This window comes from Bos javanicus, chromosome 21, assembly GCF_032452875.1.
Source record: "Bos javanicus breed banteng chromosome 21, ARS-OSU_banteng_1.0, whole genome shotgun sequence".
In the NCBI taxonomy this organism is placed as follows: Eukaryota; Metazoa; Chordata; class Mammalia; order Artiodactyla; family Bovidae; genus Bos; species Bos javanicus.
This window is the reverse complement of record NC_083888.1, coordinates 13,588,699-13,609,019: the sequence shown is the minus strand read 5'-3', so window position 1 is coordinate 13,609,019 and position 20,321 is coordinate 13,588,699. Positions and strand designations below refer to the sequence as shown.

The 20,321-nt window shown below is 59.3% G+C and overlaps 1 protein-coding gene across 1 annotated transcript in view; it reads right to left on the bottom strand.

The window, feature by feature from the left end:
- Positions 1–4,442: 4,442 nt before the first annotated feature.
- RGMA (repulsive guidance molecule BMP co-receptor a) overlaps positions 4,443–20,321 on the bottom strand; it is a 49,942-nt gene continuing 34,063 nt past the window's right edge. The window contains exons 3-4 of the mRNA XM_061394296.1: positions 15,306–15,820; positions 4,443–6,800 (exon numbers count right to left, since the gene is read on the bottom strand). Coding sequence (XP_061250280.1) covers positions 6,078–6,800; positions 15,306–15,820 — 1,238 coding nt within the window. The 3' untranslated portion in view covers positions 4,443–6,077. The remainder of the gene's footprint in view (positions 6,801–15,305; positions 15,821–20,321) is intronic.

Here is a 20,321-nt window from a genome sequence, read left to right as displayed (position 1 = left end):
GAGGATCCACAGGTGCCTTTGATCCCAAGGCTCGAAGACTTCAGATCTGGGGGACCCTCTTTGCCTTCCTTGTTCTCTCCAGGGCCCATCGACATCCCTCTATGTGCCCAGCCTGCAGGTGAGGGTCTGGCCCCATTCCCTGCCAGCCCCAGAGCAACCAGAACCTTGGCTTGACGCCACCCCTGCTTTGGGGATCCTCAAGGGAGGGGCAGGTGGGTGGCATGGGATTTACCTGGAAACCAGATGGCATCTGCTTTCTAGGGCTCTTGTGAAAATGGTCACAGCAATTGTGAGTTCAGGGCAGGTGCAGAGGTTGGCATTTTGTCTGCAGAGGACATACAGTCATCTTCCCTTACAGGTGAGGGTGCCGAGGCTGGGAGCCATCCCAGGTCACCTATCACACAGTCAGGAGGGGACAGGGCTGGGGACTCTCTGTCCAGATGTCCACATGCCAGCTGCCATCCGGGCCCACCAAACCCAAGGCACAAGCCCTGCCCTGAGCTGAGGGCCTGGCCCTGGGCCGGGTGGGCCTGGTCCAGTCAGCCAAACTCTGTTTCTGTTTCCTTTCCGACGAGCTGCGGACTGCTTCTCTACCAACTTCCAATCGCCTTCAGGGGGTCCCCCTTAGCCCGAGCCAGCTCACCCACATTCATAAAGTGCCCCAGCCCCAGAGACAGCTGATGCTGACACTGGGCTTGTGTGCAAGAGGAGCCTGGAGTGAACTTGAGACCCAGGCCCCAGCCTGTTTCCAGCAGACGATTCGGGTGTGTACTTCCCCAGGCAGATCTGCTTGGCCAGACTCCTTTGCTTTGGCTACAGGGGGTGGCCTGGGGAGGGCTCTGATTCCTGTGGGAGGGAGGGACGAAGGGGACAGAAGTGAGTTCAAATGCAGAAGAATCCATGAGGCTTTCCAGCACGACTCTGGGTGAGGCTGGAGTGACGCTGGGGGACATGCCTGCCTCCACACATCATGCCTTGCACACCTGCTGGCCCATACAGTTTCTTAATTAAGCCCATCCTTCTGAGACCATTTTTTTAAATAGCCTGGGGAGCTATAGTACATGGGGTCGCGAAGAGTCAGGCATGACTGATGGATGAACATATAGTGAGACATGGCTGAAAAAAAGAAAAAAATGAAAGTGTTAGATTACTCAGACAGCTCTGAGGCCCCATGGACTGTAGCCCGCCAGGCTCTTCTGTCCAGGGAATTCTCCAGGCAAGACTCTTAGAGTGGGCACCCGGTGCCTTCTCCAGGGGATCTTCCTGACCCAGAGATGGAACCCTGATCTCTTGCATTTCAAGCAGATTCTTTACTGTCAGTCATAAGGGAAGCCCAGTACAGCATGGCTACTGGTTACGAACTGCCTGGTTAGAGACCCGTCTCACCAAGGAGAACATAAGGTAGAGTGTTTGGTCTCTGTCGCATCCCCCAGCACCCATGATCATGGAACCCAGTCAATCAGGGGACACGCGCAACGGCAAAGGCAGGATGAGGGCCGTGTCTGGCGGCCTCTCTGTTCTGCCAGGGCGCCGGGACCCGTGTGCGAGGCGATTTATGAATGTTAGCTCATTGGATTTCTGTAATGGCCTTGGGAGGTAGGTACTCATAATTCCATTTTACAAATAAGGAATCCAAGGTTCAAAAAATGCAAGGGAGACCACACAGTCAGCGACGGGCAGAGCCAATCTAGATGCCAAGCCGGCCGGCCGCCCGGGACCAGGGCCACCCCTGCTCTGTGCCAGCCCGCCCCAACCCTGCACGCTGGCCTGACTCTGATGAGACCCCTCTGGCCTGGCTCCACTGCTTTTCCTCCCAGAATCTGCCCTCTTCGTTATGAACAACCCATGCTCCTTTGTGTTTAACGGCCCTTTCTCTCCTGTCTTCCATCCTTAGGAAGTCTGCCTTGCCAAGATGTCCAAGTTCCCGGTGAGTGGGGATGGGGCAAGGAGAGGGCCCGAGCTCTGTCTGCTAATGCATTTACCTCCAGGCGCAGGGCCTTGGAGTGTCTCTGCTCCAAACCCAGCCTGCGGAGCCAGAGGAAGCCGCTTCTTGGGAATCATTTAACTCACGACTCAGTGTTCCATATTCACGATGAAGTGCAAATTTCCGTGTTCAGGAGGGCAGCGAGTGGCATGGTACTTGGAAGGAATTCCAGCTGGTAGAGTTTAAGGTCCTGAACACGTTCCAAACCAAGCCTCTTATCTGGCGACCGCCGTAGCCTTTTCATCTGATGGCCTGATTTTTTTTTCCTGATTTTTTTTTTCCCTCTCTCCTGTGTGCCCCGGCTTCTTAATAATCTGTTCTTCTGCGCTGGCCGACTGCCAACAGCTCTTGGTGGTACTCCCTCCCCGCCCCCCCCCCCCCCACCATTAGTGTTCATTTCATTCCAGTTTCTAGTGAGGGTGAGCAGCCTATCAATTTGGGCGGCTGGGTAACTGGGTAAGGCGTGTGTGGGATGTCCCAGCTTTTTTGTGTCCCTTCTAAGCTGGTTCTTCCTCCCAAAGCCCAGACTCCTGGTTCTCTCTGGTGTGCGTGTGCTAAATCGCTTTAGTCTTGTCTGACTCTGCGGCCCCGTGGACTGTAGCCGGCCAGGTTCTTCTGTCCATGGGATTCTCCAGGCAAGAATACTGGAGAGGGTTGCCGTGCCCTCCTCCAGGGGATCTTCTCAACCCAGGGGTTGAACCCGCATCTCCTGTGGCTTCTGCACTGCAGGTGAATTCTTTACCGCTGAACCACTGGGGAAGCCCCACCACCAAGCCCAGTAATGTGTGTGCTAAGTCGCTTCAGTCATGTCCGACACTTTGTGACCCCACGGACCCTATGGAACCCACCTCTCTTAAGTCTCTTGCTTTGGTAGGAGGGTTTTTTACCATTAGCGCCACCTGGGAGGCCCTTGGTTCTCTCTGGGAGCCTGCTTAAATAAGCACGAGGCTTAGAAAGAGCTCCCCTTCTACTTCAGCTTTGGGGTGGTGTGCAGGCGCACTGTCTTGGTTGACCTCGCTCCCGCGCTTCCAGGGCTCTGCGGCCCGCTCCCCTCCCGTCCCCCACCATCTCACTCGCCCCCTCTGGCCTTAGGGCAGCAGCGGCACCAACGCCAGGCATGCGCTGTGCCAGGCCCTGTCCTTGGTGCCTCACAGGAACGTACTTGCTAAATCGTCAAACAACCCTAGGGGATGGGCACCCCCCACTTTCTAAGGGAGTTGATGGAGGCTCAGAGCGGTTAGTGACTGGTCCAAAGTCACGGAGCTGGCAAAGTGGAAAGGCTGGGACGTGGCCTGGCGTCACAGTGCAGCTCGTCTGCCACCTGGCCTTTGGTATAACGGACTGGCAGGGATTTGGGGGGGCAAAACACACCTCGGTGTACATGTTGGCCCTGCCCTTGCTAAGGAACTCTGGGCCAGTCCATCTCCCTGAGCCTCTTTTTGGAGTCTGTAAAATGGGCGTGCATTTTACACGCCCATATACACATCTGATTCACTGGATAGCTTTAAATTGGGATGAGACTATGTGTTTTTTAATAATTTTTTTTTCTGATAGGGATCATTTAAAAAATCTTTGTTGATTTTGCTACAATATTGCTTCTATGTTTTTTGGTGATGCTGTATGTCTTTTATGATGTTTTATGTTTTTTGGGATTTTAGCTCCCAACTAGGGATCAAACCTGCACTCCCCACACTGGGAGGTGAAGTCTGGACCACCAGGGAAGTCCCTGTGCTGCGCTGTGCTTGGCTGCTTCAGTCATGTCACTCTGTGCGACCCCACGGACCATAGCCCGCCAGGCTCCTCTGTCCGTGGGATTCTCCAGGTAAGAATACTGGAGAGGGTTGCCATGCCCTCCTCCAGGGGATGGTCCGACCTGGGGATTGAACCTGTGTCTCCTGCACTGGGAGGCAGGTTCTCTACCAGAGAGCCAACTGCGAAGCCCAGGGACGTCCCTGGATGCAATGTGCACACAGCCAGTAGAGAAGCTGGCCCCGGCAGGCTCTGATCCTCTGCTCACCGATGGGCCCTTGGCAGTGCCGTCAGCCATTACCTGGGCTGCAGGTGAGGGGGCACCTCTGGACCGGAGGCAGCTAGTCCCCACTCCTGGGTCTCACACTGATGGGAGAAGCTGAGATGACTCCTCCTGGATCTCAGGCCAGCCCACCCTACCTCAGCCCAACGGCCCTCCACGTTCCTCCAGCACATAGTCATCTGTTTTGGGGATGATGCCAGCTTTGCAAGGGAACCTGGACCCCTCAAGCCCCAAAGACAGCTCATAGCAAGGAAAGTAATTTCAGAGAATTAGGGGGCTTTGGTTGTTTAATTGATTCCTCTTCTGCAGGCATTCACAACACTCAGCTCTCTCACACACACCCATATGCTACCCACCACGGACACCCACCATCCCCGAAGGAACCAACGTCCATTCAGAAAACAAACTCTGACACACAGTCCAAAAGAAAATAACAAAACAAAAAAACCCCCAAACTTTACTTGCATTTAGCCATTAATAAATAATTTACAGTATGTACACGCGGTGACACTCCACACAGGTCGCAGATGCGGGACACAGTGAGGGGCCCCCACTTCCAAGCAGAACGTGATCAAACAACCAAAATAAAGTGCTTCACTTTTTACTTCCAACATAGGGACCATCTAAAAACCAGCAGGGAGGGGCCGGGGCCACACTCCCGTCGACCGCCCGCCCAGCCCGCGGCTTGGCAGGGCTCCGAGGGGACCTCTTGGAGTGGGAGGCGGGGACCAGTCCGCAGCCTCCTGGGCCAGTGTATGAGAGGTCCCCGGGGTCAGCAGAAGGCGGCCGGCGGGGGGACAGTGATGGGGGGTGCAGGGCTTGCGGAAGGGGGCCCTCGGGGGCACGGCCACGCCTTTGGGGGCGGAGCCCAGCCCGCGGCGGCCTCTGGGGGGTCTCTGAAACAGCAGCGGAGGCGGGAGTGGTCTGGGGTCCTCGGATGGACAGCCTGGCTGACGTATAGTGGGGAAGTCTCCGTGTGGCCGCGGGGCTTAAAAGGAAGTCCGAGCCAGAGGGGACCCTGCCACCGATGCTAAGGGTTGAGATATCTTCCCGCTCCTCGCCCCGGAAGGCAGATGTGTGGGTGGGCAGAGTGGGGAGCAGGGCTCTGGGGGTGGGGGCAAGCGAGGAGAAAGCAGAGGATGAGGGCAGGCCAGCTAGCCCTCTCCGCCGGGTCCCCGGTCCACAGCCTGCAGCCCCAGATTCCCTGCCCACTGGATCTTACCACCTGCTGGGGAGGACCAGACAATTTAAAAACAAAGGTTCGACTTCCTAAGGACGGTAGACGGGAAGGGGGACGGAAGGACGGGTGGTGGGAGTAAGGGGCCAGAGCAGGTCATTGCTCAGAGCGCAGGGGGCCCGGTCACGGGGGCCTGAACCCGTGCCCAGTTGGGGGGCGCCTGGTGGTCTCTGCTGGGCTCACAGGGAGGCCACGGGCAGGAAGGCATGGGGAGCATGGGGAGGGTGCAACGTTTTGGCCAAAGGATTCCCCCAGTTTTCTACAGACGCCAAGCAGCGCCCTGGGGCGTGTCCTAAAGGCCCAGCAGGAAGGGATGCCCTGCTCAGGGGTCCAGCCTGGGCCCGCCCCCGCCCCCGCCCCCGGCTCCGTGTGTGCGAGTGTGTAGAGTGTGTGTGCGTGCGTGGGCGCAGGCGGCCCCGGGGGGCACGTGTGCAGCAGTCAGCTGGGCCTCTCTCAGTGCATCGCAGGGGTGGGAGCAGCTTGACATGCTGCCCTGTCCAGGGTCTCTGGCGTGGGGTGGGGGCTTCGCGTGGGGGCTGGGGCTCTGATCTGCACATTCACACGGTGGGGCGCGCGGAGACGGGGGCGGGGGGGGGGGCAGCTTGTTCTCTGCACAGCTGGAGGTCACACACGTCACAGCACCCGTCACCAGCACCCCCAGTAGCGGGTCCCCCGGGGGGGCAGAGAGGGGACATCCCATGCCCCCAGCCCTCGCCAGCAGGCAGCCCAAGGCGGCGGGGACGTAACTGTCCCCCGTGGGGCCCACGGGGCCAGCAGGAAGCCACCAGACCCCGTGCAGTGAGGGGCCGCCCCCGCGGTCTGTCCTAGGCGGCCCCCAGGAGCGCGGGGAGCAAGGCCAGGAGCAGGAGGGTGCCGAGGAGGGGCCAGGGGGCCGGGGGTGGCCCAGGGGCGGCCCCCGCCCGGCCTGGCGGCTCCCGAGTCCTCGCGTACAGGTGCAGCTTGTCCTTGTTGGAGTGAAGCATCTTGACGTCCTCCAGGGCATAGTAGGCGGCCAGTGTGAAGTTCACGTCCCCCGTGGTGAGCAGGTCGAAGACGCAGGCCTGGTAGTACAGGTCCTCCACGGGCAGCTTCTCTTTGCACTTGGCCACGGCCGTCTCGTAAGGGAAGGTGTCCGGGGCTGGGGGCGCAGGGCTGGCGGCCGGCGGCTGGGGGGCGCCAGGGCCCTCGGCCGCGCCGGCTCGGAAGGCCTGGAAGTCGATCTGCTGGTTGAGGGGGCAGCCCCGCAGGCAGAGGTAGAGGCCCTGGCTGTCGCGGTCCTCCACGGCGTTGACCACCTCTTCGGGCATGCGCACGGCGAACGTCAGGTAGCGCCCCACCTGGCGCACCACGATGGTGGTGCCGATGTACTTGGCCTGGATCTCCACGTGCTGGCCCGACACCTTCTCGGTGATTTTCAGGCTGCTGGCCCCGTGCTTGTCCCCACCGTTCTTGGAGCCGTCTGCGAAGGCGGCCGGCAGCTCGTCCATCTCAGCCTGGTACACCTTCTGGTCCACACACTCCTGGAAGTTCTTGAAGATGATGGTGAGCTGTGGGCCAGAGGGTACAGAGACAGAGAGGCCTGAGATGGTGCTGGTGACTGCAGGGGGACGAGGCCCAGCCCTGGACTCATCATGACGCTCTGCACGGAGCAGACGGAAGGCCGGAGGCCCCAGGACGCTCTGGACTGTCCCTTCCCTGTTTTGGTCCCTGTTCGGTGAGACCTGTGCTATTATGCATTTAATATTTTTCTTTAAGACAATTTGCTTAATTTTATTATTTATAAAGGGAACTTTAGAAACTACTTTTCTAAATAGAAAAGCAGCTCATTTACTATATGCAGAGGAGAATCATAAAACGACAAGCAGGGCTAATTAAAAATAAAAGGTCTTTATCCACTATGGTAGGTTGAATAACAGCCTCTAAGATACCATGCCCTAAACCTTGGAACCTGTTAAAATTCCAATACTTTGGCCACGTGATGGGAACAGCTGACACACTGGAAAAGATCCTGATGCTGGGGAAGACTGAAGGCAGGAGAAGGGGGCGACAGAGGATGAGATGGTTGGATGGCATCACCGATGCAACAGACATGAACTTGGGCAAACTCCAGGAGACAGGAAGGGACAGGAAGGCCTGGTGCGCTGCAGTCCATGGGTTCGCAAACAGTTGGCGACTGGACCACAACAGCAATGGCAGATGGGATTTTACTGGTGGGATTAGGTTAAGGACACTGAGATGGAGAAATGATCCTGATGGACCCTAAGCGTAATCACACGTGTCCTTGTAAGACAGAGGCAGGAAATCTGACCGTAGAAGAGAAGGTGGTATTTCTACGGAGGCAGAGACTCAAGGGACCTGGCCCTAAGTTGAAGGATGCCGGCAACCAGCAGAGGCCTGGAAGAAGCAATGAATGGACTCTCCCCAGAGACCCCAGAAGGACTGGCCTGGCCAACACATTGAGCTTTTTTTGTTTTCTTTAATTTAGGCTATTTTATTTATTTATTTAGGCTGAGCCAGCTCTCAGTTCTGGCATGTGGGATCTAGTTCCCTGATCAGGGATCGAACCTGTGCCCTCTGCATTATGAGCACAGAGTCCGAGAAGTCCCCATCTTGAGCTTTTTAAAGACTCGTTTCAGACTTTTCGCCTTCAGGAGTATAAGGGGCTCAATTTCTGTCTGAATCACTTAGTTTGTGGTACTTGTCACAGCAGTGACAGGAAACTGATACAGTCCACAACCAAAGGACGGTGAGCCCCGGGCTGAACAACACAGCAGCTAGAACAAAGGAGACTGCTGTGCACAGAAAGAACAAGCAGGCGAGGTCCACGAGGCAGAGGCCAGCAGAGGCCACGGCGGCAGGGCTGGCCCGAGGGGTCTCCCAGCCCGGCCTTGGCGAGCAGGAGGAAGCGGTGGGGGAGGGAGGTGCTGGTCAGCAGAAGGGAGACGGGTGCTCCCTGCAGAAAGGGCAGCTCTGGCCAGGGGAGCAGGGAGGCCCATTTCTGCTGAGCCTGCAGCCGGGGCAGGGGCTGCGCTGAGCTGCTGGAGAAGCAGAAGCAGCAGAAGGCCAAGAAGCTCCATCAGGAACTCTCCTCCTAAGAACACAAACACAGGCTCACTCGCTGCATTTATTACTAACACGCCCGTATGGTGCTGCAGGGGAGGGGACAATACCCCCGATTTACAGATGAGGACGTTTCGGTTCAGACAGTAAAGTGACTGGCCCCAAGGTCACACAGCCAGCAGGAGGCAGAGCTGGGACTGGGCTCTTGGTTTGCAGCCACCGGACATTTCTGGCCAAAACAGTCATAGTGTGGGCGGCCTGGGAGAAGGACAAGAGACAAGCAGCCCACGGAGTGACCTGTCTCCCCATCATCAAGGGTGAGACGCGTGGCTATGCTTTCCTTCCTGATGTAACTAGGAAGACTGTGGGGGGCAGAGACATGAGTGAAGCTGGAAGCCCCCCATGCCTGTTCCTGTTGCCAGGGGCATGCTGTTTTACCACTGGTGGCTCTGGGTGCCTTGACAGCCATGGCACCACCCGGACCAAGGGCAGCTGGAACCTGGACTCGCAGCCTGAAGCCAGGCAGGGAGGAGGGGTGATGGGGGTAAGACGGTGCCCAGGCCTTGTGGGTCCCTGGCTAAAAGCCCACCCCCAACCTCTGCAGGGCCCCCGGGCCCTCATTCTCAGGCCTTGCCCTGTCACCCCCACTAAGCCTGGAGAAGAAGAGCCTCACCAGCTGGGGCACCCCGCCTCCTCGTGATGTCTGCAGGCCCAAGGGGCTTCGGCAAAGGGCAGGGCACTGCTGACGCTGCATGAGGTTGGCCTTGGCGGAATTCTCTGCCTGGGCCCCGGGGGCGGCGTGGTGGCTGAAGGCCATGATGGTGGTCTGTACCCCTCTCCCTGCCCAGGGCAATGTAGCAACGCACTAGAGGAGTGTCTGGCCTAAGGGTGAGCGTGCAACGGAGCAAGGGCCCAGACCTGCTGGACACCAAAGAGAAAACCCAGAGCGGCGGCAATGGGGCAGCGAGGGCAGGAGGGTCGGGGAGGGGCAGCCAGGACCGCAGGTGTGTGGTGGGCACAGGCTGGGGCCCGTCTGCCTACAGTTCTGGGGGGGCCAGGGGCACAGCCTGGAGCCCGAGGGGAGCTGGCCCCAGCTGGGGGCCTTGGGAGCAGGGGCGGAGAGCCCCAAGGACTGGAGGGGGAAGACTAGCAGCTACAGAAGGTTCTGGGCTGAGCAAACCAACAGGGCAGAAAGAGCGAGAGCCCACGGAGGCGTCCCCGGCTGCGTTTTGCCACTGTTCTGCAGGTCCCCTCACGTAGTGTAAAGCCCAGGGGTGACCAGCGGCGGATGAGGGCCCTCGGGGGGAACACAGACAAGACCCCGGCCCTTCTCACCCTGTTCCTGAGAAATGTGAGGATGTCTGAGAGAGGCTGACTACAGTATGACTTTGGGGGAACTCCAGGCCCCTGGGCCTTCCTGTATCCCTGCCTCCATCAGAAATGGTAAAAATTAGGGACTTCCCCGGTGGCCCAGTGGCTATCACTTCACACTCCCAACGCAGAGGGGGCCCAGATTCGATTCCTGGTCAGGGAATGAGATCCCCCATGCGGCAACAAAGATCAAATATCCCACGTGCAAAGACAAAGATCCAGTGCAGCCAAACCAATAAATGAATATAAAAAAAGAAACATTAAAAAACCACCTCTTGTGACTGCATGGCTGTAAAGACTAATATAGTCCAGGCTGGCTCACACTGGTTTTCTCCTTCGGGCTCTAAAAGGAAGGCAAGCCTTTTCATGGGCCCTAGCCATCTAGGGGCGGAGGCGCTGGGGCTGCGGGGCCCGGCGGATGATGAGGAGGGTGGGAACTGGGAGCACCGTGTGAAGGGGGCGCACCGTGTGGTCCTCACAGGACGCAAGCAGGGGCTGGTGCTCGGAAGCTGAGGCTGGAGGCGCTGCCCGAGCCACAGAGGGCGACATCGGGCGGTGGGGGTGGGGGGCCCGCGTGCCTAGGTCCCTGGGCCCGGGGGTTCTATCTCCTCATCCCCCCCGGGAGGTCATAGCTGGTCTGGGGAGGCGGTCCTCTGGTTCACTGAGGGATGTCCAGGAGGGCTGCAGCCCCACCACTCTGCCCAGGCCCTGCGCCTCGGGCAAGCCCACGGCGCGGCCACTCCCCCACCACCCAGACCTGCACGGGGACCCATCTCTGGCTGCCTCACCTCCATCTAAGGCTTTCACCCCATGCGGAGGCCGCCTGCCTGCGGGGGGCGGTGGAGGGGAGCAGCCAGGGTGGTCTGGGCAGTGGGTGGTCCTGCCCCGGGGGTGGGAGGGGGCGTGGGCCGCGGGGCCCGGGGGTCCATTCCCTGTGCGGTGCGCAGGGCCACACAGACACACGGAGGCCGCGGGCGGGAGCGGGCCAGCCTTCCCGCTGCCATCGGCCTCCCTGGAACAGGAAAGGCTGGTTTCACTCTCCCCACCGTCGCTCGCGGAGACAGTCTGCTGGAAGGCTGACAGGCTGCTCGCCTCCTCTTGGCACCGGGGCCTGGGACTCAACCACAAGTAACAGCATGAAGGGGGCCTGTCGAAAGCGGGGCGGCCGGCTGCCAACACGGCCACGGGCGCGGCTGCCGCTCCCACAGCGCACGCCCCGCTCCCTGGGGGCCCGCGCCCCCCCCCCACCGGGCGGCGGGCGGAGCCCCGTGTCATCAAGCGACCTGTGGGGCCAGACCTGGGGCTGGGGGCTGTGTCCACACGCGGGAGGAGGCAGTCCACGACCCCGGTCCTCACGGGCCCACACTGCGGGGGCGGGGCGTAATGTCACGGGCCAAGCGGGTGACAGATGCTGGGAATGCGGGTGCTCCGGGGAGCCTGCACGGGGCGGGGGCACGGAGACCCGAGTTCCTCTCCTCCCTGAGGCTCAAAATGGGGTGCCCCCAGCACGGCAGGAAAGAAAAAAGCAGCGCAGGCGGGTGGGCAGGAACGGGAGGCAGGCCCCAAGGGAAGAGGAAGCTGAACTGTCAGCCTGGGCTGGAAAACTCAAGATCCGGACTCTCCACGAGAACGGGGCAGGGGCGGGCCGAGCAGGGCTGAGCAGCTCCTGGGTGAGGTACCGTGGCTGGGGAGTGTGTGCGTGCTAGGGCACTTCAGTCGTGTCCAACTCCACGAGACCCCACGGGCTGTGGCCTTCCAGGCTCCTCTGTCCATGGGGATTTTCCAGGCAAGAACACTGGAGTGGGTCTTCCTGACCCAGGGATCGAACCCACGTCTCCTATGACTCCTGCTTGGGCAGGCGGATACCTTACCACTAGCACCACCTGGGAATTGGGGATCGTGATGCCGGGGCTCCACTACCTTGGGGATAAGCCCGTACTCCGCCTGCTTCGGGGGTAAGCTCAGGGCCAGGACAGGCAGGAGGCCTTCCCCAGGGCTCCGGGTGGAGCCACCTGACGCCCCGACCCCGAGACCCTCAGCATCCCGCTGCCCCAGCCCCCCGTCTCGAGCACCCTCAGGGCTGATCTCGCTGTCCACCATTAACCCAGGGGCTGCTGGGCGCGAGGCGTCGCAGAACACAGAGGCTGGCACAAAAGAGCTGTCTGGCTGATGTTTTCTGAATCGGCGGAGAAACAAACACACCTGAGGACTGAAGGCCCACAGGAGAACAGGCCGAGGCAGGCCGAGAGCGCTGGAAAGCAGCCACTGGTGTCTCTCGCCTGGGCACACCTGGCCCTGCGGCCCGGGAGGGGCTTGGCCACAGACTGGGAGCCTGTGGCCGTTCAGCCTCCAGCAGCGCTCGCGCTGCCTTCTGGCTGACAGGGAGATCAGAGAGGGTGCTGCTCAAGTGCTTCTCCCGCCAGGAAGACGGAGGTGACCCTGGGTCATGGCAGAAAGGGGCTGCCTTCATTAGGGGGCTCTGCGGCAGAGTGCCAGGCCCATCTGCAGGCTCCACGCTGCAAGAGGAAGGGAGGTGCTCCCGAGTCTGCTTAGGCAGCTCTGCCGACCACGGTGCCCAGCAGTAAGCCGGCCACAGAGCGAGCATCTGAAGCGTGTGGGCCAGATGAATGAATGAATGGAACGCAAGAAGGAATGAATGAAGGAATGAACCACCGCTGAGCTAAGGGTCCCACCGAGTGTCCACAGAGAGCCCAGGGTGGCATCGAGGCGTTCTACAGCCAGGCACCTCGCCCTGGCCTGTAGGACTCCCTGATACGTGATCTAAAGGCTCTTTCTCTACCTCATCCCCCCCAGTCTAAGGTGCCAGCAGCCCCGCCTTGCTGGTCACTGAGCACAACCCCGCCCAGGTCTGTTATCACCCCTGATCCCCACGCCACGCTGGGTCAGGTCCCCCGAGGCCCAGAGCCCTCTCACACCCTCGGGAGCCTCCCTCTGCTCCCTGCCAGGACGGGACGGGGAGGCGGGGTCCCCCTCCACGGCATGTTTGCTGCTGGATTTAGAAGCCACAGCCTCAGGCTCCCGACACTCATTTATCTTGGCTCCTGGGAGAAAGGCGGGTAGGGGAAGGGGCCGCAGAGAGCGCAGCCGGGACCTTGCCTCGGGGCCCCCCTTGGTCTGCAGAGGGCTGGGCTGGGGAAGAGGTGAGGCCACCCACCAGGCTTCATGGCCCCGGGGCCAGAGGCTTGTAAGAGCACCCACGGGGGCCGTGGCCTGCTTGTTTTCTACCCAGCAGCTGGTCCCCGGAGAGATCCCTGTGGGCAGGCGGGGGCCACCGGCGCAGAGGGAGGTGGCAGGAATTTTCCTGGCGGCCAGGTCACCTTGGTGTCTTACCCCGGGGTGTGGAGGGGTGAGAAGAAACAGAAACACCCTTGTGGGCCAGCCTGGCGCTGCTCCACACACTGCCCTGCAACGTGCTCTTCTTGGCAAAACAGACCCACTGCCAGATCGGAAGCCCTGGGGACTCTGAGGGCCATGCCCTGGGGAGGCAGAGGTGTCCGTGTCGCCTGGGCTCAGATCACCCTGGGCCTCCTGGACTTGAGACCATGTCCTCTGGCTAAGTCTGAGTGTGAGATCATGGGAGACCCTCCCTGCAAACGGGGGGAGAGTCTGGAGGGGACTGGAATGTCCCATGGCCTGGGCCCCGGCCACATCGGGGCTGCCTCTGGGTGGGGCTCTGAGAGCAGCACTCGGGTCTTGCCACCCAAACACTGAAGCCTCCCTGGATCAGAAGACGACTGGCTTTTGGCGGCCTCGGGGGCTTCCAGGTGGGAACCGCCTCTCCTGACAGCGAGGACCTGCGGGGCTCTGGAGTCCCCTGGCCCGGGTGAAATCCTAGCGCGGTTTCCAGCCGAACGCACTTGGGTGGGGAGGCCGCTTTCCCTCTTGAAGCCTCAGTTCCGGATGTGTCAAATGGAGGTCCCCCGTCTGGGGAGGCTGCCTGGGTGGCCCCTGGGGTGCCCAGTGGGCTGATGCCTAATCCTCACTTGTTCCCTCTTCCCGATGCCCCCGGCAGCACGCTGCAGCCCCGTCCTCCAGCCAGCATCTTTAATGCCCTTCATGCCCCAGAATCACTGGGAGCTTTAAACAACACATCTGATCTCCACCCAGATATCTGGTGTCAGACTGGCTTGGGGGCTCCAGAACCACTATCCTCTAAAGTCTGCTTAGTTTGTAAACATGCAGCCGCAATGGGAATCCCTGGGTAGGGCCGTCACCTCCAGGAGGCTGTCAGGCCCACTTGTCTGGGGTGGGGTTTGACCCCTACTGGACAGAAAGTGCAGTGATGACGACGGCAGAAACATACCTGCATAGAGGCTCCTCTTTATCAGGATTTGACACTGGGCTTCTACCAAAATACAGTTTGAGGCAAGAGAAGAATACTCCAAAAGTTTGAAACTGAATGCTCTGGGAGTGTTTCTAAATTTTCCGGATTATTAACCGCAGGGAAAAAATCCATCTTACGTCTATAGCCAATGTGCATGCACATGAACAACAGAAGCTAAATTTCCTAAATGTTTACTCTCCCACTGACAAAGCATTCACAAACTGCCTTTAAGGCAGGCTGCTGCTGCCAAGTCGCTTCAGTCGTGTCCGACTCTATGCAACCCCATAGACTGGACTATGCAGCCCACCAGGCTCCCCAGTCCCTGGGATTCTCCAGGCAAGAACACTGGAATGGGTTGCCATTCCCTTCTCCATAAGGCAGGCTAGGTTTTGCTATCTTGTTCTACTCTGCCCGCCCACCCCCCCCCCCCCAACAACTCTATGCCTATGTGCTAGCTTGTGACCCTAGAGTGTTGCTTTCAAAGACCCCCCTAGTGGATGGTGGCTGGCAGTTAAAGAAACATCCCACTCTAGGCAAAGGGCAAAGGTGGTTCCAGGGTGTTTTGTTGTTTAGCCACTAAACTGTTTCTGACTCTTTGTGACCCCATCAACTGTAACTCGCCAGGCTCCTCTGTCCATGAAATTCTCCAGGCAAGAATACTGGAGTGGGTAGCCATTTCCTTCTCCAGGGTATCTGCCCAACCCAGGGAACGATCCCATGTCTCCTGCATTGGCTGGTGGATTCTTGACCACTGGGCCACCAGGGAAGCCCTCCAGGGTGGTTTGCTGTGCTGTGCTGTGCTTAGCTGCTCAGTTGTGTCTGACTCTTTGTGACCCCATGGACCGTAGCTCGCCAGGCTCCTCTGTCCATGTGATTTTCCAAGCAAGAATACTGGAGTGGGTTGCCATGCCCTCCTCCAGGGGATCTTCCCAACCCAGGGATCGAAGGAAAGGTCTCCAGCATTCCAGGCAGATTCTTTACTGTCTGAGCCACCAGGGAAGGCCAAGAATACTGGAATGGGTAGCTTATCCCTTCTCCAGGGGATCACCCAGGAATCAAACTCGGGTCTCCTGCACTGTAGGCAGATTCTTTACCAGCTGAGCTACCAGAAAATTCCTGCCTAAATATTCAGCTCATTGACTGACAATAAGAAAATGTTGGGTGCAGGAGGCGTCTGGGTCTGGTGGGGGAAAATCTGGGCCCTCCTGATCCTAGGACCTGGTGCTGTGACACCCCGCCCCCCCCCCACGCCCCGGCCCCCCAGCTTCCCCCATACCTTGCTGGTGGCAGTGGCCGCCGAGCCGGGCAGCACCGGTGTGTTGGTGACCTGCACATTCAGGTAATTATTGTCGATGAGGGGCCAGGCGCCCTGCACCTTGCAGGTCTGGAAACGGTCTGTGAAAGTCCGGAGGTGCGGGTCCCCGAAGAGGCCGCAGTGCGTGTAGTTGGGGGCAGCCGCGCGGTTGTGGAAGCTTTTCTCGTAGTGGCAGATCTCCGGGCTGTCCGAGCGCTCCTGGCTGTCCCCGGGCGGCGGCAGCGTGCGCAGGTGTGGCTGCGACGTGGGGCCATCCTTGGAGCAGTTGTGCTGGCTCATGAGGTCCTCGATGCCATGGACTGCCGAGTGGTAGGCCAGGTCTCCCCGGCAGGTGCGCGCGGTCCGCCGCGTGCACAGGGCGTAGGTGCGCAGTGCCGCGCAGAACTCGGGGGCGTCGTCTGCGGCCGGCGCGTGGCTGCCCGCCGTGGCGCTCCAGAACTCAGAGTTGCACTTGAGGATTTTGCACGAGGAGGAGGCTGCAGGGACGGGAAGAGGGGGTTGTCTTCAGGTTGGAAATGGTGAGCCCGGGCCTCCGGAACCCCCGCAACAGGCCAGGGCGGCGGCACGTGCAAGGGAGGAAGGCGGCCTCTTCCCAGGTCCCGCAGGTGGTAGGTGGTCCCGTGCAAGATCGGCCCTGCCTACCTTCCTTAACGACCCTGGGTGGTCAGCCCTCCGCAGGCTTAAAGGGTTGGTGGAGCATGCCCCTATTTTCCCTATTCCAGCCCAGCCCCCCAAGCTTTCCGCCCACCCTGTGCCTTTTGACACATTCACACCAACAGCAACCTGGCGGGGAATGAAGCCCCACTATTCAGTATGTGTTCTGATCTCTGCCGCTGTGAACCTTGCACGAATCACTTAGCTTCTCTGTGCCTCAGTGGGTGCTCAGTCCTGTCCGACTTTTTGTGACCCCAAGGACTCTACAGCCCACCAGGGTCTTCTGTCCATGGGATTTCCTCGGCAAGAATACTGGAGTGGGTAGCCATTCTCTTCTCCAGGAGATCTTCCCCACTGAGCCACTTGGGAAGGCTGCCTGCCTCATTATATCTATCTAGAATGTGGGGTAATAATAGTATCTACCCTATAAGGTTGCTCAAAGTGCTAAAGGACTTACCCCTGCATGGTGCACAGAGCAGAGACTCAATGAATGTTGGCCACTGTGATTATTCTACTAGCCCTGGTTCCCCGGCTTCCTCCACAGACTAAGGGCAGCTTCCCCCTCAGTTCTGTAGCTCTGCACACCATTATCCTGCTCTGGGAAGCAACTAAGAGTGATAACCTTGGACGTGCTCCAGTTCATGCTTTTTTCCCCCAAGGTCACTCACAAGCTCTGAGACCTTAGTGACAATTTTATTGTTGTCACTAAGCTGTACCTGACTCTTTGCAATGCCATGGACGGTAGCCCGCCAGGCCCCTTGTCCATGGAATTTTCCAGCAAGAAGACTGGAGTGGGTTGTCGTCTCCTCCTCCAGGGGATCTTCCCCACCCAGGGATTGAACCTGCAGCTCTGACATTGGCAGGCGGAGTCTTTACCACCGCTCCACCTCATGCCTGAGAACTGTGACTTTAACACACCTGAATCTTGCACCCCCCACACACGGACGCTGCCCTTTCCCACCCAGCCTCCTGGGTTCTTCTGTAGAGCTCGTGGAGACTACACGTGGCAGCAGGAGGGAAGCCTCTACATTGACTTCCAGGGGCTATGGGGCCAGCAGACCAGCTAGGAGGCCCAGCATTTGGCATTGCAGCCCAGTCAGCAGAGGAGAAGGGGGGCTCTGGCTCCAGCCACGCCTGCCTGGGCCGCTAATCTGGCTCTTAACCTTGGAAAAGTCTATTTACTGTCTTATACTGGCTACCTGATGTGAAGACCCGACTCATTGGAAAAGACCCTGATCCTAGGAAAGATTGAGCTGAGGAAGAGAAGGGGGCGACAGAGGATGAGATGGTTGGATGGCATCACTGACTTGACGGACATGAGTCTGAACAAACTCCAGGAGATGAAGCCTGGCATGCTGCAGTCTATGGGGTCACAAAGAGTTGGACATGACTGAACCACTCAACAACTGGCTTTTTACCTATACAATCAAGCGGGGATTAAAAGCAGGGACAGAAGTCCACGGGGGCAGGCTTCCAAAAGCACTGTATAGGCTGCCGCCCAGCCCCATACCTGGACAACCTATTTTGAGGCGCTCGCTCACCTCTGCAGGAGCAGACACCATGCTCCTGGAGCAGATGTGGCCTGCCTAAGTCACACAGCTGGGAAACAAGATCCTCGTCCTAAAATCCAGGCTTTTCCTCTAACGTGACCTGTGTTTGTCACACTGCTGGTAAACAAGGCCATTTCAGGTGGTATCTGGGTGAGCAGTCTTCTTTCAACTTGAGAAGTTACATATTTACTTAAATATGTATTGGGAAAAATAAAATAGATTTGACAGGAGAGCTACAGATTTCCCATTTTAAGTTGAAGAAGCCTGCCGACCAAAAGAAGCGGACCTGGTAAACGATAGGTGGTGAGGGCCGTGAACAGCTGCCGGCCAGGGAGACCCCCGTGTGGCTGCCCTCTCTGAAAGACATGTTCCTGGCCCAGGGCTCCTTTAAAAGGCGTCTAGAAGGGATGTCCCTGGTGGTGCAGTGGATAAGAATCCTCCTGCCAGCGCAGGGACACGGGTTTGATCCCTGGTCCAGGAAGATTCCACATGCAACTAAGAGTGTGCGCCCCATCTACTGAGCCTGCGTGCTCCAGGCCTGTGCTCTGCAACAAGAGCCACTGCAATGCGAAGCCCGTGTACTGCCAGCAAGAGAGTAGCCCCTGCTCTCCGCAACTACAGAAGCCAGTGCAAACAAGGAAGACCCAGGACAGTCATCAGTTAAAAAAAAAAAAAAGGTTGTGAGAAGATTCTCTGGGCCTGCCATCTTCATGATTCTCCAACCTGTGGAAGAGGCCCAAGGGCCCAACCTCCCTGTGGGCTGCAGATGCTACCAGGGCCTGCGTGGGAGACGGTAAAGGAGACTCTCGAGGCGGAGGGCTGGGTGTGGAGGGGATTGTGCAGAACAAGCCACGTGGAGGAACACAGGTCAGAGGAACTGGCTGATGCAGCCCCCAACCCTCCACCTCTGGTCTGCGCGATGTTCACTCCGGTAGCCTCAGTAATTCTGAAGCAGGTGAGCTGCCCTGCCCTGCTGCCTTCTCAGAATTCTGGAAAAGGCATCTCAGAGGAAACCATTCCGGCAGGACTGAGCCTCGAGTTGCATGGTGGCTGCTGTGGCTCCGTCTGCTGCCCACCAGCCCTGGGCCCCCCTCTGGCCCTTACCATGCTCAAAGGACATGAAAGACAGTGCCTGTCCCTTTACAGCCAAACTGCTGCAGCACACGCAGGCCTGCGTTGGCCTCAGCTCTCCTACAGAGCTCAGCTGGGGTGGCAGAGACAGAAGTCCCAGTCAACTGACTGTGTCCCAGGCTTGGTGGCTTGGGCCCCGCAGGTCCCACATCATTCAAGGTCCCAGGCAGCCCTGTGGGCAGGCACTACAGCACCCCATCTCCTAGAGGAGCAGAGCCAGGCTCAGGGAGGCTGGCTTTCTTGCCTGAGGTTCCACTGTGAGGAAGAAGCAGGAATTGAATTCGGCCCTTTAGGTAAAGAACCCTCCTCCCAATGCAGCAGACACAAGCGACGTGGGTTCGATCCCTGGTTTGGGAAGATCCCCCAGAGGAGGGCATGGGAACCCACTCCAGTGCTCTTGCCTGGAGAATCCCATGGACAGAAGAGCCTGGGGGGCTACAGTCCACGGGGTCATACAGAGTTGGACCCGACTGAGCGCGCACAGTCGCACACCTGAAGGGCCTAAGGGTCCTGAGGGCCTGGGCCCTCAGCAGCGCCAAGGCTTCAGATAAACTTGGTGCTTTCCTGATTCCCCCCAGCGGCCGCTGGGTGGTTCTCGGGCACACTCCCCCTCCGTGGGCTTCAGGGTGACTGCGCCTGCGGTGCTGAGAGGCCCCCACCCACCAGGAGGCCCACATGCTCTGTGGCATTGCATCCACACTCGGGTTCCCAGGGTCTGTTTCTCAGGGTGCAGCCAGCAGCGGGCAGGGACTTGAAGGCTGGGGTCAGGAAGGTGCCTAGGGCAGGGCCCGCCTGCACTCAGATGGTGTGGGACATGTCGGGGGGCACTCCTCACTCCCATCATGTGTGGCTCCATCCCCCCCAAACGTGCAGTAGTGGGGGGCTGTCCTGCTATCTCCACAGCCTTGAAAACCAGGCTCAGAGCCGTGTCTCAGAGCTCTCTGGTGTGTCTGGAACCCATGACTGAAATCCCCCTTAAGGTGCCCCCACAAAGGGAGTCCCTCAGATGCTCGGGGATCTGCTCAGAGGGCGCTCCTCAGATGTCCCTGTGCCCACCAGGGGGCTCTGACCCCACTGGCCCCCTGGTCCTGAAATCTGCATTTCCGCCAGGCCCTCTGGGGCCAGAGCGGGTTCTTTTCTTGTCAACAGTCACAGCCTCAGAGGGGCCATTACTCCCCACCCCTTCCACCGCCACATGCACAGGTCTGGGGTGTGCGCTGGGAACTTGGTTTGGGCTGGGGGCAGCAAGGAGCAAGCCCAGCAGGGAGCCCAGTTGCCAACGCGGAGTGGCCACGGCAGGCAGCTCTCATATGCTCATCCCTGCTCATCCGGGTGCCTTCAGCCACGGGGAGCGATGGGGATTGGGGGGGATGGCAGCCCTGCCCGCCCCCCAGGTGGCAGCAGAGGGTGCTCTCCCGCCCTCCCTGCGCCCAGGGTCCAGGGCCCTGCTCTCCGCCTCCATCTGGGTAGGGTGGTGGTGGTGGGGCTGAGCTCGAAGCTCTCAAGTTTCTGGAGAACGTTTGCGATGCTGTCACCTGGGACTGGGGCGAAAGTGGAGAAATCTGAAGGAGACGCTGCTCGTGCGCGGTGCTGGGCAGGGGTCTGGCCTGAGGTCCCGCTCTGTCCCCTCCTAGCACTTGTG